The sequence below is a fragment of the Dermacentor albipictus genome, chromosome 5 (genome assembly GCF_038994185.2).
Source record: "Dermacentor albipictus isolate Rhodes 1998 colony chromosome 5, USDA_Dalb.pri_finalv2, whole genome shotgun sequence".
Lineage (NCBI taxonomy): Eukaryota > Metazoa > Arthropoda > Arachnida > Ixodida > Ixodidae > Dermacentor > Dermacentor albipictus.
The window spans coordinates 64,144,192-64,159,263 of record NC_091825.1 but is presented as its reverse complement, the minus strand read 5'-3'; the positions used below and the strand labels follow the sequence as shown (position 1 = coordinate 64,159,263).

Sequence of the window (15,072 nt, the reverse complement as noted above, 5' to 3'; positions counted from 1 at the left end):
TACAGCTGCGTCTCTAGTCACAATATGAGAACTGAAAGACCTGATAATTGTACTGGCTGGCCTGTGACTCCATTTCAGATGCGGCTGTGGCGATGTAAGCCTTTGAGAGCAGCTAAGCCATGCATTTGATTTTGTGGACTGCAAGATTTTCTGGACGTTTTCATGGTCCCTAGGGAGTCTGAAAAATCAGACGTTAACTGTAGTGCGTTGTAGCAGCTTGTAGGGAAGGCGTTACAGCTAGCCCGTGTTCGATTCATCTCTCCATCATGTGCTTGGGTGGCAGGTCTTAACATATATGTGTTCTAACTATAGGCTGTTGATGTTAAATGAATGCGCTGGTTGAGTAATGGACACAGGTACATTAGCTCACTGCTCTTATGATTAACCAATACTATTTTTCATGTAACTTTTCGCTGGTCACAGGCTGTGTGCACTTTCATGCACCAATCGCAGGCCCCAGCTCCTTCAGCACAGGAGCAGAAGTGCAACTCTATCAGTCGAAACAAACTTTCTGAAATCGAATTCAAGCATGTCAGCACAAAATTTTATGCATATAAGACATACCCGATATCCTGCTTTTTTAGTGTCTTGTCAAACGAGGACAAAATTCCAATTTATTAATGTCACCAGTGGCCAACGTGATCACTGTGAGCAGGCAACCTTGCGCAATCACTTACATGTGATTCCGCGTCTTGACATTGGACGTGTCAAAGGCTGTTTGTTGTGCCGTGCAAGAGTGAGGTATCCAATGCACGTCCTCTGTCGGGTCGCACGAAATCTCGCAAAAGTGATTGTATTCCCGAATACAACTTAATATTTCCAAGCTGGCGGCGCATAAATGGGCCGACTACGCCGAGCGTGCATCAGCCCCATAGGCCACTGCCATGCTGGTACAGTAAAACCTCATTACCCCGTACCTGCTTAAACAATAGTTTTGTTTTAAAAGTGGTAAAGTCAAATCCCCGACTCAGTGGCCATTGAACATAATGTGGTTTGTAGCAGCATAAAACCGTACCAGCTTACTGAGTACATATCGGTTAACACGTAGTATTTCCGCGCTTCATTGCACAATCACAGCAGTAGATCGACCCAGCAGAACAATGAGCCTCAGAGATCAGAACGGCCTCCAAGCACAAGCGTAGAGGGCGCTTGAATGAGTGAAACCACATCAACATCCTTTCAGATCCATGCCAGAGAGCATTGTGGCCCGTGTTGTGGCATCATGCAACCTAGGATGCACGTTATGCCACAGCTCGGACAAAAACTGGGTGCTCAGTATTGAAGAAATATTGGACATTGTTTCTACTATCGAACATAGCATCACGTCAGCACTGGCACGCAAGAGGCATCTACTGGTGTACGGAGTGTGGCATTTGGGATGCGAAGGAGAAGTTGCTCGGTAGCGCAGCTGCAACCACGAAAAGATGTCGGCTACGAGGTTCGACTTTTTGCCATCGTTGCCTCTGTTATTGCCAAAGTGTTGCCTAACGACAGTGATGAGGACAACACGGAAAGCGACAGCACAGGCAATTCAGGCCCGACAGTGGCAGAAGCCGCGTGTTCCGCCAGCCTCACGAGGGTGTTTGCCGAAAAGGGGGTGCGGGCGGAAAACTGGCTCGCAGCTTAAGCGAGTTTGAGGCCACTGTCACCGCTGCCACCGCAGCATCAAACGAAAATAACACTATTGTTATGTGAAGTGAATAAATGCTGCATGTTTTTTGCTCTTTCATCCTACTCTCTCCGAATTCTGTTTTAGACATTTAAGTGGGTGACAAGTAGTACTACCGTATAGTACGTACTTTTTCCGAGCTCCGGCCAACTACGGTTTAACAAGGTTTCACTGTAGCATGTTTATGGTTTTCCCACGGCCAGCTGCCCCAGCGTTTGATTTTGCAAACTTCAGGCAGCTTTGGGTTGTCTTAGGATTCCAGCCGCACCACTTCCTATGAGGAGCTGAACTAGCTGGCTGCCAGAAGGCTGCCAGAACTGTGAAAAACTTGAGAAGCCCACTGTTCTTCCTACGTGGTTTCTGACGATGACTCTGCCGTTTCACATCAGTGAGACACCAGCGCAGCTTTTGCTCTTTTGTGTCGTACATTTGTGCACTCGTCGCGATCCAAGAGTTGTTTTAATTAACCAATGTGCAACCACACAGGCCCCAATTAACGAGGTTGATGCTATTAAACAATGCATATGCCTGCTGGGACTAGAGGATGAGTCCAAATTATCAGAGTTCTTTAAATCAGCATTTGTCAAATTAACAAGCTTTTCCAGCAGTTTTCAAACTTTTATTCAGACATACATTCTTTTATTATTTGACTATTACCACATTGTATTATGCAGTGCAACACAATCACATGCACACAACGCTGAGCACAAAATTATGAAGCCGAAACTCGTCATGCACGCACCTCTGGGTGGCCGGATGGTGAATACGAAGCCCTGATTCGAGACGGTGACCCAGTACTCGCCCGACGCCACCTTGTACGAACCGATGCGGATGCTGCGACAGCTGAAGCGCATCTCCGAACTGGCTGGCGCCGGTGGGTTGCTCCTGCCAAAACTTCGAAGCGTGGTCGGTGGTGGTGACGTGAGCACCACCACAGAACCCCGGCCAGCACCACGTGGACTCTGGGGCTGCGCTTCCTGCACCCGCTGAAACCAATGCACTGGTTAGACACCGTGGGCAGCTAATGACATTGAATGCAGTAAAAGACCACTTCAATTTTGCCACTAGTGTCCCTGTCAGACGGGCAAACTTAAGAGTGACTTCTAGAAAGTGCGCTTCGTTGCTAGTGTCATTCAGATGATGTCACACAGAGAGGTTTGGTGACTCTGTAGAATGAAGTCGTCAGCGAGCGCGTTCGTCAAACTCATTTTGCTGGACTGAAGTGTGTAGCCTGGATATACAGGCGAACCCATTTACAGTATTTACTCGCATAATGATCACACTTTTTTTGTTAAAAAAATTGACGCAAATTCAGGGGTGCGATCACTACGCGGGTTAAATTTCCGGCAAAAAGAAACATTTTCTTTATTCATCCCGCATTTGCTGCGAGATGACAACGGGTCAACAAGCAGGCAGCTGCCGCTGTCAGTGCGGGACACCAAAACAAAAATGCCGGCTGGTAGAGCAAGCCGAATGCGCCAAACGCGATTATTTTTCTTCTCTGGAGTACATTACGCACATTGAAACAGTTTCTTCCGTATCAGTAAAGAATAATATCGTTAATATCAGCAAGTCTGCGACAATAACGTAGCCATGTTCACTTTGAGGAGACAGAAACAGAGACGAACGCGCTTAGTAGCTGCTAGTGACATAGAAACACATGGCGGGCATGCTGCTGAAACTGTGGCATTTGTCTTCACTGCTATCCTAATATGGCACGTTCTGCTAGGGGTGGACGAATATCTTGGCTGCGTTACAAGCGTCGGCGTATGAAGAGGGTAAACTTCTAACATATCAGTGCAAACGTGGCCACTATTGCCGCTCGCGATTTGTTGCGTGCCCGCAAGTGCAGACTAGAAGAATGGAAAGGTGCCTTTTATGTTGTTGTTGTTGACCAAAACCATTTTGAAGCCTACAAATAATAAAGCCGAGGCAAGTTTGGTTGTAGCTCTTTTTTTTTTTTTCATGGAAGTGCGGAAAGCGATGAAAGGAATGAAATGGGGCATCTGCTTAAGAATGTTGGGTGCGTGCAGATCGCTTTGTATGTCTTCAAGAGTCGTTCGCGCAGCATTTGACAGATGGTAAGTGCGACCATTATTAGCTAGACTTGGCACACGACATATTGCTGCAACAAGCTCAGGGAGCGATCATTACACCGTAAAGAAAGAAAAGCGAATTTCGACGACCAAATTCAGGGGTGCAATCATTATGTGAGTAAATACAGTATAACGACACCCGTTTTAACAATATATTGGTTATAACAATGAGAAGCTGCTGCACCATCAACTTTTGTATGTTTTCCATGGCGAAATAACCCACTTACTACAATGCCCCCATGCCAGATTATCAATTATAATAATGAAGTCTGGCTGCTGGGTGTCCATGCCCAAAAGTAAATAAATGCGAAATCCTTGAAAAGAAAAAGGAAAAAGAAATTCGAGCCGCAGCACAATCGCCCACCACCCCAACAGCCGCTGCGCGCTCATTTTCAAGCCACCTCTGCATCGCCAGCCTCGTATGCCTCTCTCCCGTCGCCCTTCCACCCCTCCAAACACGAATGGACCACGCCAACTGCGCTGACCGCTCCCAGATCTCCTCCCAGATTGCTCATCCGCCCCTCATTCTGCGCAGTTCTGCCACCAGATGAAGTCGCTTATCATTGTCTTTATTGGTTGCATCGACGTCATTTCGAGCCACGTGGTTTCTCAGCCTCGTTTGAATCGCAGCCGAAACGGAAGATGGCTGCTCCGCAAGCTGTTAATCGGTAATGCACAACATTGCCGGTGAAAAGAAAGCGCACTGCTATAGATCTGGAAACAAAGCACTTCTAATCAATGTGGCGATTGTTGTGAATGTGCTCACATCTGATGGCAGCAACAACATTGATGGAGACGTAGCAGCCATGACTTGGTAGGGCAGGTTGCCTCAACATTGTCCTTGCATAAGGGCCTGCAGATGACTCAGTCCCTCTGGGGCTTCGTTTTCACGTAAAGCAAACAATGCTTCTTCTGGATTTCTCAAGCTGAGAGGCTGCCCCAGTAACCTTGTCGCATTTTCTAAAATGCTTCTTTTAAAGCCACCCATGCGATGCCTTGGCGAAGCTCGCATGTCACTAACCATCCTTAAAGGGAAGCTGAAAGGTTTTCCAGAAAAAATGAGTGAACAAGTGTACATAATGGTTTTCAACCCTCCGAAATCGAATATCCTATCGAAATTGAGCGAAAGAAAGCGCAAAAAAGTGCAGCAGCGGACACGCCCAGCTCACGCGTCTCGTTTCCGCCTGTGATTGGTCGGGCAACCCGTGACGTCAACTTTAGCGACCGGCCGCTGCTGCTCCACGTGAAACGCGGTGCCAGGTAGTTTGGTGCCGTAATGGAAAATTAAGAGGTAATAGAAAATTCAGAGAGACTGCGTTTTTCTGAAGAGTTCGGCGTTGCTCCCTACATGTACGAGCCGATTGCAAAGAGCCGGCCTCTCGAAGAAGCAAACGATGCTGGTGCGAGCAGTGCTTTCGACGAGAACGAAAGCGAAGTCTTGGGATCTCCTCGTGTTGGAAATGCTCTTTGGTGAGTATGTTTTTTGCAAAGCGATCTAGTGATCTCGCCGATCTTTCGCCAATCTAGTGAGCTCGTTTCCGGTCAAACAACTGCAGTGTTGTGTTCCTGCATGCCTCCTCGTGGAACGTAAGCGGGGATGCGATCGTCGGCATTTGTGCGCTGTCCAAAGCTGTCGGCAACCTACAAAGACGGTTCAAACGCGTGAAAAGCTTCCCGGTTCATGCAGTACGTGTAGTGACCTTCATCTGTGCGCCATCCGCACACTACTCGTAAGCGAAGTCGTAAAGGCGGCGAATTCCGTCGGCTACGTGAGACGGTCGGTTTCTCGCTGTGCGCGAGAGACGGGGGGAGCGTAGCGTCCTGGCGTGCGCCGGCTTTCCAGCACATGTAAACTCTACATTTGCACTGCGTTATGGTAGCTGCGTGCAGGCTGTTTTACAACACACGTGCAAATAGAAAATTCGCGGCGCTTTGCGACGAAACCTGCGTCGAGGGCGGGAAATAAACATGCACCTTCCGTTCAGCGTGCTAACATGAAGGAGCTCGCAGTAAATCAAAATCCAGGTTTGGGCGAGTTTGTGTATTCATAAGGCCTTCCAACACCAGTTATCAGTCAGTCCGCACTTGTGCCGTCTTTGTTTTCGTTGCTCCGATCTTTTCGCGCTGCGTTTAGAAAGCCTGCTAGTGGAAATTCTGGTGATAATCGTCGTCACGGAAGTGGTTGGAGCACACCAGTGTTGTTCTTGAGGGCTTGAAATTCTTTCGCTTTACAGCAGCCTCCCACTTCCTTAAAAGCTTCTTGTCTTGTGGGAAGCAATGGAAGACAACATCGTCGCGGCCGCTGGTGTTCGTGCAACCGTAGGCTGCACAGAAAGACGGCATGATCGGCCCACCACATCAGTTGATGCTGCGCACGTTGACCACCACTCTACATACACACAGACGCACCAACAAAGAAATGCAGGGTCGATCAAAGCAGATTACGACGGCACGCACGCAGAAACAAGCACGGTCAGGCACGGTCGCGCAGGCTGCGAAGGAGCAAAACACTAAAGTTGACGTCACAACACCGCAGTTTCCGGTCTCCGCTCGCATCGTCAGCGTCAGCAGCAGCGCGCGGCATTCAACGGGGGGCGGAGCTACAGCGCAATTTCAACCGACGATTACGTCACTCCTATTTGAAAAAAAACCCCCCCCAAATTTGACCTACATGGTTTATAAGGTTCCCGCATCCGTATATGAGCGTCTTATTGAATTCGACAGACTCTTCAGCTTCCCTTTAACCCCGCTTTGCAGTTATAGCAGTGCCATTCTTGAACGCTGACAGCCGTGGCTTGTTACACGTGTTCAGTTAAACAAGTCAACAAAACAAGTACCGTATTTACACGATTGTAAGTCGACCCCTTTTTTTAAATTTGAAAGTCTGAAGTTGGGGGGTCGACTTACAATCGAAACCGAAACATGGCCCCGCCAAAAAAAAAGCGATACCAACGGGAGCTACAACGTAGTTAGAATTTTATGTTTGCTCTATGGCCCTACCCGTATCTTTTCGCTATCCCGCGTGTTTGTTCGCTTTTCAGAAGGGTTTTTCAACAATTTTGAGAGTTTTACAGTACTACATGCAACACTCATGGGGGGGTGTCGATAGTTGATGGAAGCGCCGCTGTTCCTATTTGCGGCGGCACCCTTAGAACGGCGTCGCTTGCGGGGAGTATCGGTAGTTCATGGAAGAGCAGACACTGCTCGCTGGTTTCTCTTTCTCTGTTTGAAGGCATTGGTATTTACATGGTATTGGTTTGACGCGTTGTACTTGACTGCCGGCTACGTGCTACTTCTATGCTTCTCCAGTCGTCACGAGTGCACCAGGCCCACTAATCGTTCGGCACTCGTTCACAGCAGCGTTCAAGAGGGCTGCCATCCTTTACGCCGAAGAAACAAATCACTGCACAGCGGGCCGCAATTTCAATGTTTCTAAACGGGTGGTGCGAGAGTGGCAACTGCAGCGAAGCGAAATTTTCACCTGAGATGACAAGTGAGAAATTTCCGACGTGCCAAAGTCTGGACGCTTTCCGGAGCTGTAGGCTAAGCTTGCGGCGTACATCGCTGAAATGCCTGATCGGTCCCTGCCAGTGAAGTGTGGCGTGGTCATGAAACAAGCCCGGACCTTTGCCTTAATTTTAAGGTTCTGCTCCGCCGTGAGTACGAGTGGCTGGCGGCAGAAGACTGCGAAATTACGCCAACCGGACCTGTCAAAAGAGCCTTCCTGACGGCTGCGTGTGGTCTATAGAGTGCATTTGGCGTGGGCGGCTGTTCTGCAAGATGTCCTGGTGCGGTCGTTTGCCAAATTTGAAATTTCGCTGGACCACGACGCGCTGTGGGACCGCAGCAACGATGACGATGGCAGCACTAGTGAAGACGAGTAGTCCAGTGACCATGTCAGCTACTAATAAATTTTCGTAATTGAGTGCGCCCTCGGGTATGCTCTTTTTTTTTTTTTTCGGTCACGCGATATGGGGGAGTCGACTTACATTCAAGTCGACTTACAATCGTGTAAATACGGTAGTCGGATGGAGGAAGGTAGTGGTGCGGGGGAGGCGGCTGGCCTCCCCAACATTATAGTTTTCGCACAACACTTCTGCCATCCCCCATTCTGACTTTTTTTAATGCAACTAAGTTACAACAATTATTGGCTAACAATAGAATTTTTGTGGCACTTGAATATTGTTATAAGTGGGTTCGACTGTAAGTGCTTCAAGATAGAGTTGCCAACCAATAATTCGGAGTCGACGGGGACTGCCAGACAGTCTTAATAGTCATCGAATGATCATTTGGACATGCTTTATTCATGTATTTACATGATTCTACTGTGCTCCTGACTGTAATAAAAAAAAAATAACTTACTGCCCTTTTAACTTACTTCTTGCCACGAAAATGTGGCAGGAAATTGAACAGAAGTAGTTCTTTCCAATGCGACCAAGATGGCCGCGACAGCATACGTCGTTCAGCGGCAGCGTGGCATGAAAAAAAGCCCCCTTTTTGCTCTTTTTTCTGTCAAAATACAGCTCGTGGCGGTTACATAAATTGATACTACGGCTAAAATATTGTTCCCTGACGCAAGAAATTTGGCCAGAACATGCAGCAGTGTTTGTATATTTGGTCATTCCACGCCAACTGTCCCAACCTTGGCGCTCGACCATCAGCGATTTCTTTGAAAAAAATTGAAGACTATCGATTTAAAGCAAGAAGTATATCTGTAAACACTCTTGCGAAAAAAAATTTTCGGCACCGCTAGGAACACGTGAAGTTATTTAGAAAGCTCGAAAGTATGAGTCGTAAAACGCATTGAAACATACTGAGTTTTGTGTGAAAAAATATAATGCATCTGAGGAGCATAGGAGTGCGTTTAAGGATTATAGCCGCAACCTTTTTACAGTCGATAGCTCAAACGAGCCTTCACAGTTTTTTCTTCAGTTATTGCAGATTGGATGTTAAATCCTGCGCTTCACAAAGGTCAGCGGACTGCCTTATTCAGTCTGAATTTAACATTTAACTACAAGAAAGGCAGAGAGGGCGAGCAACTAAACATATTTATTTCTTTCCATCATCTTTTAAATGCAGTCGTTTGAACTTAAGCATGCCAAAACATTTAATGATGAGTCGACATCACTCCTCTAACATCACTGATAACATGGTCGCTAAAACACGATTGCGTTGGCTGATATTTGCTGCATATTTGCCGTAATAAAGCAACAGATTGTTTTCTTATTCACAAAGTTTCGCCCATTTCTAAATCTTAGTGTACGTAACTGCACTCTGTACTCACCGGCGTAACTTTCCGATGCCACGCGACGACGCTATGCACGCCGTCGGTGTACGGCAACATCCGGTTAAATGGGCTCTATTGGTGCTCGCATTTTTTATTGGCTAGGCTAATAATTTCTAATAAAGCACTCAAGTAAAAACTTGATGAGCTGATTATCTTGTCTAGATGCTCCGCCATCGGCTCAGGAAATTTTGCGTACGCGCAAGTTCTACTTACCGCTAGGACACTTTCCTAGGAAGGGGAAGCACGTGCAAGCGCAGAGACCGGTATAACACAAACTGAAAAATTTTTTTAAAACGAGAAGTAATTTGATAAAATTTTCACAGTTGGTAGACAATGAATGTTTCTAATAAATGCACTATTTAGCCCATTTTTACCCCGACCACCTCAATGTTAAATTTATGACTAAACATAGACTAAAACTAACTTTTTTGCAACTTTGTTGCCAGCTGTACAGGCCATTTCACGTTATATTCGTCCCAAATTATTTTTAACTTATAGTACAACTTGCTGGCAATTAGTTACTATGAAATATAACGTTTCGGTAAAAGTGATCTTTCTGCGAAAAAAATTCCCAATATGCACTAAATTTTGCATATTTAGTGCCGTATAAAAACTCACGGAAACGTAAGGATCGATAACACCTTTTTAAAGAGAAAAGCCTATCTTAATTCTCGAGGAAAAATCGTGTGCTCGCCTAATTTAAGAAGAGAGAATTTTTTTACAATGCGTTTTACGACTCATACTTTCGAGCTTTCTAAAAAACTTCACATGTTCCTAGCGGTGCTGAAAAATTTTTTTTTTGCAAGAATGTTTTACAGATATATTTCTTGCTTTAAACAGATAGTCCTCAATTTTTTTCAAACAAATCACTGATGGCCGAGTGCCAAGGTTGGGACAGTTGGCGTGGAATGACCGTTATGAAAATGCCACTTTGAAGAAGCCCATTTTCTTGAGATTTTTTGGTCTCTAAGACCCATGTCCAGGCACGTAACAACTTCCAGTGTATAACCAAACTTTGCTATGCGGCCTTGTGAGGCGCCTTTTAACGGGACATAAAGTTGGGGGGAGCACTCACCGCTAGGCACTGCACCTCCACCATGGCTGGCTGGGGGGCGGGGTGGTTCTCCTTGGTGGGCGTCTCAGAGGACAATGCTGTCCTCTGGTGACACTCCTCGCCAGCTCCTTCCGCGTCGGCCTCCTCATCAGAGGAAATGGAGATGGTCAAGCACTCTGCGGCAAAAACAGTGAGCCTGTCACCTTCCTTCCTGGCAAGTTGTGCGACCGAAATGGCAGCACTCCACAGCACTTCGCACAGTGCGAGCGCTCTGCCAACACTTTCTCAAACTGCTGTCTTTACCAAATTCTAACTCGTACAGAGCACACAAGGAGCAACAAACTCAGAATGATGAAGAAAACTGGCAAGCAGCACATTATTTTTAGATCACAAAAACTTTTTCAGCAACCCTGCCTGCTTCAGAAACTTCTCTTCAGAGACTTGCTAGAAGCAAGGACCTCTCATGCATCACGTAACCATAAGAAGACGTCCAAAGAATGTTTGGAGACCAACGAATGAAATATTTTCCCAAACAGACTGCATCCTTTTGTAAATATTGTTTGAACATTTACAAAATCATAAAATGAGCCCAAGTTCGTAAGGTTTATGAAAATTTCAGGTTAGTCAACAAGTATGCTTCTAAGACACACTAATTGGGTAGCTCCCGCAGTTTGCTTGCCAATTAAAAAACAGTGTCAGGATGTCTACTACACTGACATCTTCAAATTCGCCAATTTTTTCCTGACTATTCTTATGAATTCTCTGGCAGTAAATGACACTGATGTTCAGGCACAAGGAAATATAGCTTTCCAAGTTAATATGCCTGCCCATAATTTTCAACTACTACTACGTACCAGTAAGCAGAAGGTCGATTTCAATGAATTGCATACCTGCCAACCTGGCAAGATCAAAAATCAGGAGACTTTTTATTCGTGCCACGAGGGAGGGGGGGGGAGGGGGGGGGGGCGTCGCGTTCAAGCTTTCAGGAAGTGTGCAGCGAGTCCTCTTGCAGGGACCTTGCAGTAGCGGATTTTGCTCACTTCAAAAATTTGTCGGAGTAGCTTTGCTCAAAACATGGTCCAGACTGACGGCCCTTTACTAGCAGCAGGTGTTGAGCGTTGTGTTGCACATTAATGAGCGGAATTCAGTCCTAGTTTTTCACGCCGTGCTAAAGATCCTCTCATACACTGCGTAGCTATGCAGTATCACGATTAAATCCAGCATCCCCTTAGCAACTCGGTGAAACATGTTTTCCATCAGTTTTTCATTTTTCCAACCATAGGCCACTGCACATCCCACCTTTTTTCATTCAGAATGTCCTCTAGAAGACTGTACGCCTGTAGAGTGGCAAACTCAGCTTCGAGAGCATCTAAAGCTCCTTCAGGAGATTCATTGGAATCTCGGGGCAGCAGCTGAGGGAAACTCTGAATAAAGAAACGAAGACTTGAAAGCGATGCCTGTGAAATAAATTTCAAGTTGGCCACCTCCACATTCTTCAGAGCTGTGTCCACATCCATAATGCTTCGCCTCGTCGCATTTCAGAAACATTTTCCGCAGAAGAGGCCCAACATGGTCGCTGACACTAAGGGGTAGGTTGTGTTCAGCGAAGAATCCCGTAAACAGGCATGCCACACGTATGAGACTGTCGTCGCAGTTTCTCGGGAGAAAGTTCACTATGTTGTCTTGCTGCTCGGTGGTGCGAACATAGCTTTGCTGCTTCGCCGTAGAAACGTGCAGTCTGAAGTCACCTTTGCCACCGTGGGACCCGATGACGTCGTGAATCCACACGTTGTACGAAATGTTCTTTTCTTGATGTCATAAAGCACAGAAATTCAGAAGTGTAAGATTGCAAAAACTTCTGCAAATACCTTTTCTTGGGCTTTGATAGCGCCATGGCATCAAGCACACGAGCTTCCTAACTTTACAAGGTGCACCGCACACACGGCCTAGCCAACACTAATCACACACACAAACAGCAGTAACAATGCACCATGGAAGAATGCAGGCATGAAATCCAAGAGCTACATTGCCTCTGCCTTTGGTCGGTTTACCATAGAATAAAGAACCAACTTTGGGCTTACTAGGCACCGTAGTCGGCGGCTTAGTCGACGATACCGATGGCCCTAGTGCCGCCGTTGTTGGTGATGCTGACGATTACTATGTGGCTGCAGATCCCGCGGTGCCGGTTTCATAAAAACCATTATTGCGCGAACAACGACAACTTTTTGGGAGATATAAAACTATGACTATACAATCGGAAAGCTCATTTAAAAATCTGGAGTCTCCCGGGTGAATCGGGAGGGTCGGCAGGTATGAAATTGTGTTTCACGATATTCCAACCAACTGGCCCCGCTGACACTCACAAATCCTGCAAAACACACCATTACTAGTGGATTGCATAGGTTGAGCTGCGATCTTCCCTTCCTTCAGGCATACTGCTACAAGGTTCATACAGATCGTGTTAAAGGCCAAAATTCAAGGAGGGTAAAGCAAACTTCAGTCATACATATAATATAAAATATTCAAATCTACCCCTTATGTGCAATTCTTTACAGCTAAGCAGTCAGTGAACTGCACACACACACTACAAGCTATTCAAGAGGCTCAAAGTCAACTATCATGCTGAAGTAGTGTTGATAGCCTTTTGGCAAATCAGACACTTCACTCAATGAGAGTTTGTAGTGTCTAGCTTCACCAAAAGATACTCGTCCCGTTAAAGAAAAATTGCTGAAACTTTTTCCTCTAAGCATTTGTACATCCCAGGCATGAAAACGGCTACAATGGCTGCAATTTTAACCAACTAGCAAAACAGAAAGAATAGTGGTACAGTGAAACCTCGTTAAACCGTAGTCGGCCGGAGCTCGGAAAAAGTACGTACTAAACGGTAGTACTGTTTAAGCGAAATAGCATGAGATCGCCCACTTACCTGTCGAAAACGGAACTCAGAGAGAGTACGATGAAAGGGGAAAAAAACGTGCGGTATTTATTCACTTCGCGGGACGTAAGTGTTATTTTCGTTTGATGTCGCGGCGGCCTAGCACGACGACAGCGGCCTCAAACTTGCTGAAGCTGCGTGCCAGCTTCTCAGCCAGCCCCCCTCCTCTCGGCAAACACTCGCACGGCAGATTCCTCGTTGGCGTTACGTATTCTCCGTGCACGCGCGCAGTAGTGCTGCATAAGTCCCGGGGCGCCTTTTTCATTGCCGGGTGCCGGAGTTCGGAAAACTTTTCGTTTGGAATAGTTACGTTATCGCGCAGCTTCTGCCACTGTCGGGCCTGAATAGCCCGTGCCGTCGCTTTCCGCGTCGTCCTCATCACTGTCGCTAGTTTACACTTCGGCAACAACAGCGGCAACGATGGCGAAAAGTCGAACCTCGTAGCCGACATCTCTTCGCGGTCGCAGCAGCGCTGCCGAGCAACTTCGCATTCCAAATGCCACACACTGTAGTCAACAGCAGATCCATGTCGCGGGCCAGCGCCGACTTCTTCATGTCACGTTCGGTAGCACGGACGATGTCTAATTTTTCTTCTATGCTGAGCACCCGGCGTCTTTTTTATCCTAGCTTCGGCATGACGCGAGTCCACGCTTGCACGACGCCGCAACGCTCTCTGGCACGGCGTCCATGCGGCGTCGGAATGATGTTGATGTTGATGCGGCTTCACGTGCAAACGCACAGGGCGCTTGGAGGCCGTTGTACCGATCTCCGAGGCTTGTTGTTCTGCCGGGCCGCTCGATGGAGACGACGCACCGCCGTGTTTGCGCGACGAAAAGTGGAAATGCTACGTTTTAACCGATGCGTAAGCAATAAGCTGGTACGGTTTATGCGGATACAAAATACTTTATGTTCAATGGCCGCTGAGTCGGGGAATTGACTTTACTACTTTTAAACCGAAACTACTGTTTAAGCGGGTACGGTTTAACGAGGTTTTACTGTATAGCTTGGTCGCCTGATCTGGCTTTCTGGAGCGCTACAGTGGCAATGGTGATTTAGAAAAGTCAGTTGCTAGGGGCCATAACAAGCCAGACTGCAACTGCTAGGCAAAATTCTCAAAAGAAAACACAGTTAAACCTAAATACAATGAGGTCAGTAAAATCAGCAATCTGCTTCGCACATCGAAATTTCGTTCTACTGAAATTAGACCTTTTATGCAAATAAGTACAGTCCCTGATCAATTTTTCTTACACGGAAAGGGGTCGCAGAATTTTATGAATTATAGAGCAATTAAAATTTGAATGAGAAAACAATTTATTTTGATAAATTTGGGAGTCGGTGACGAATGATATGGTTTCATGCCACGTATGTCAACAATATCTTGGTGGTACGAATTGTGGAGATAGGTTTGCACAAGGCTCACCCTACGAGCGACGGTCAGAAAAGGGCACGACGCTCCTCCACTTCACAATGCACAAAGGTGCTACGGCAGGGTTCGTCGAATCTCCGACATGGCAAAAGAAGGCTCGAGTCTGATCGTCAACAAATGCAGGGTTATTCACCCAAGATACAGTGCGACAGTCACAGCGCTTACGGGCAAAGGCTCGCCGCAAAACCGATCGAGTAAGTGCGCCCGCTGCGCTAGGGCTAACCGGTGAGCGGTTCACCAAGTGCAAGAACTTTGGAGTTGCGGGAGCAAAGGTCCCATGCAGCGAACTCGTTGCGGGCCTGTGAGTATATGCTGCGGCGATGAAGCGCTCGGTGGAAGAGAGCTCGGGTGGAAAGGGCGCACGGTGGCCATCAATCGGGAGGCATTGACTACATCCCAGTGACACTTGCTCGCACGGCGATTCTAGGTGGGGAGAGAGAAGAACGGTTTGCACGAGAAATTAGCTCTGGCGCACAAGCCACGTCCGCCATGTTGCCGTTACGACGCTGGTTACCGGAGATCAAGCTAAGCACAACGCGCGAGCAAGCTGGGGGATGAGGCGCGGGAAGGCACCTCAATCCCCACAGAATCAAGCGAAGCCAGCC

General features: G+C 47.0%; 1 protein-coding gene across 8 annotated transcripts in view; it reads right to left on the bottom strand.

The window, feature by feature from the left end:
- The window catches only part of LOC135911738 (sentrin-specific protease 7-like), a 157,083-nt gene that overhangs the window by 84,601 nt on the left and 57,410 nt on the right, over positions 1 to 15,072 (bottom strand). For all 8 annotated transcript variants that reach the window (XM_065444093.2, XM_065444092.2, XM_065444089.2 and 5 more), the window contains 2 exons: positions 10,128 to 10,282; positions 2,412 to 2,655 (listed from right to left, as the gene is read on the bottom strand). In XM_065444093.2, the coding sequence (XP_065300165.2) occupies positions 2,412 to 2,655; positions 10,128 to 10,282 (399 nt within the window). The remainder of the gene's footprint in view (positions 1 to 2,411; positions 2,656 to 10,127; positions 10,283 to 15,072) is intronic.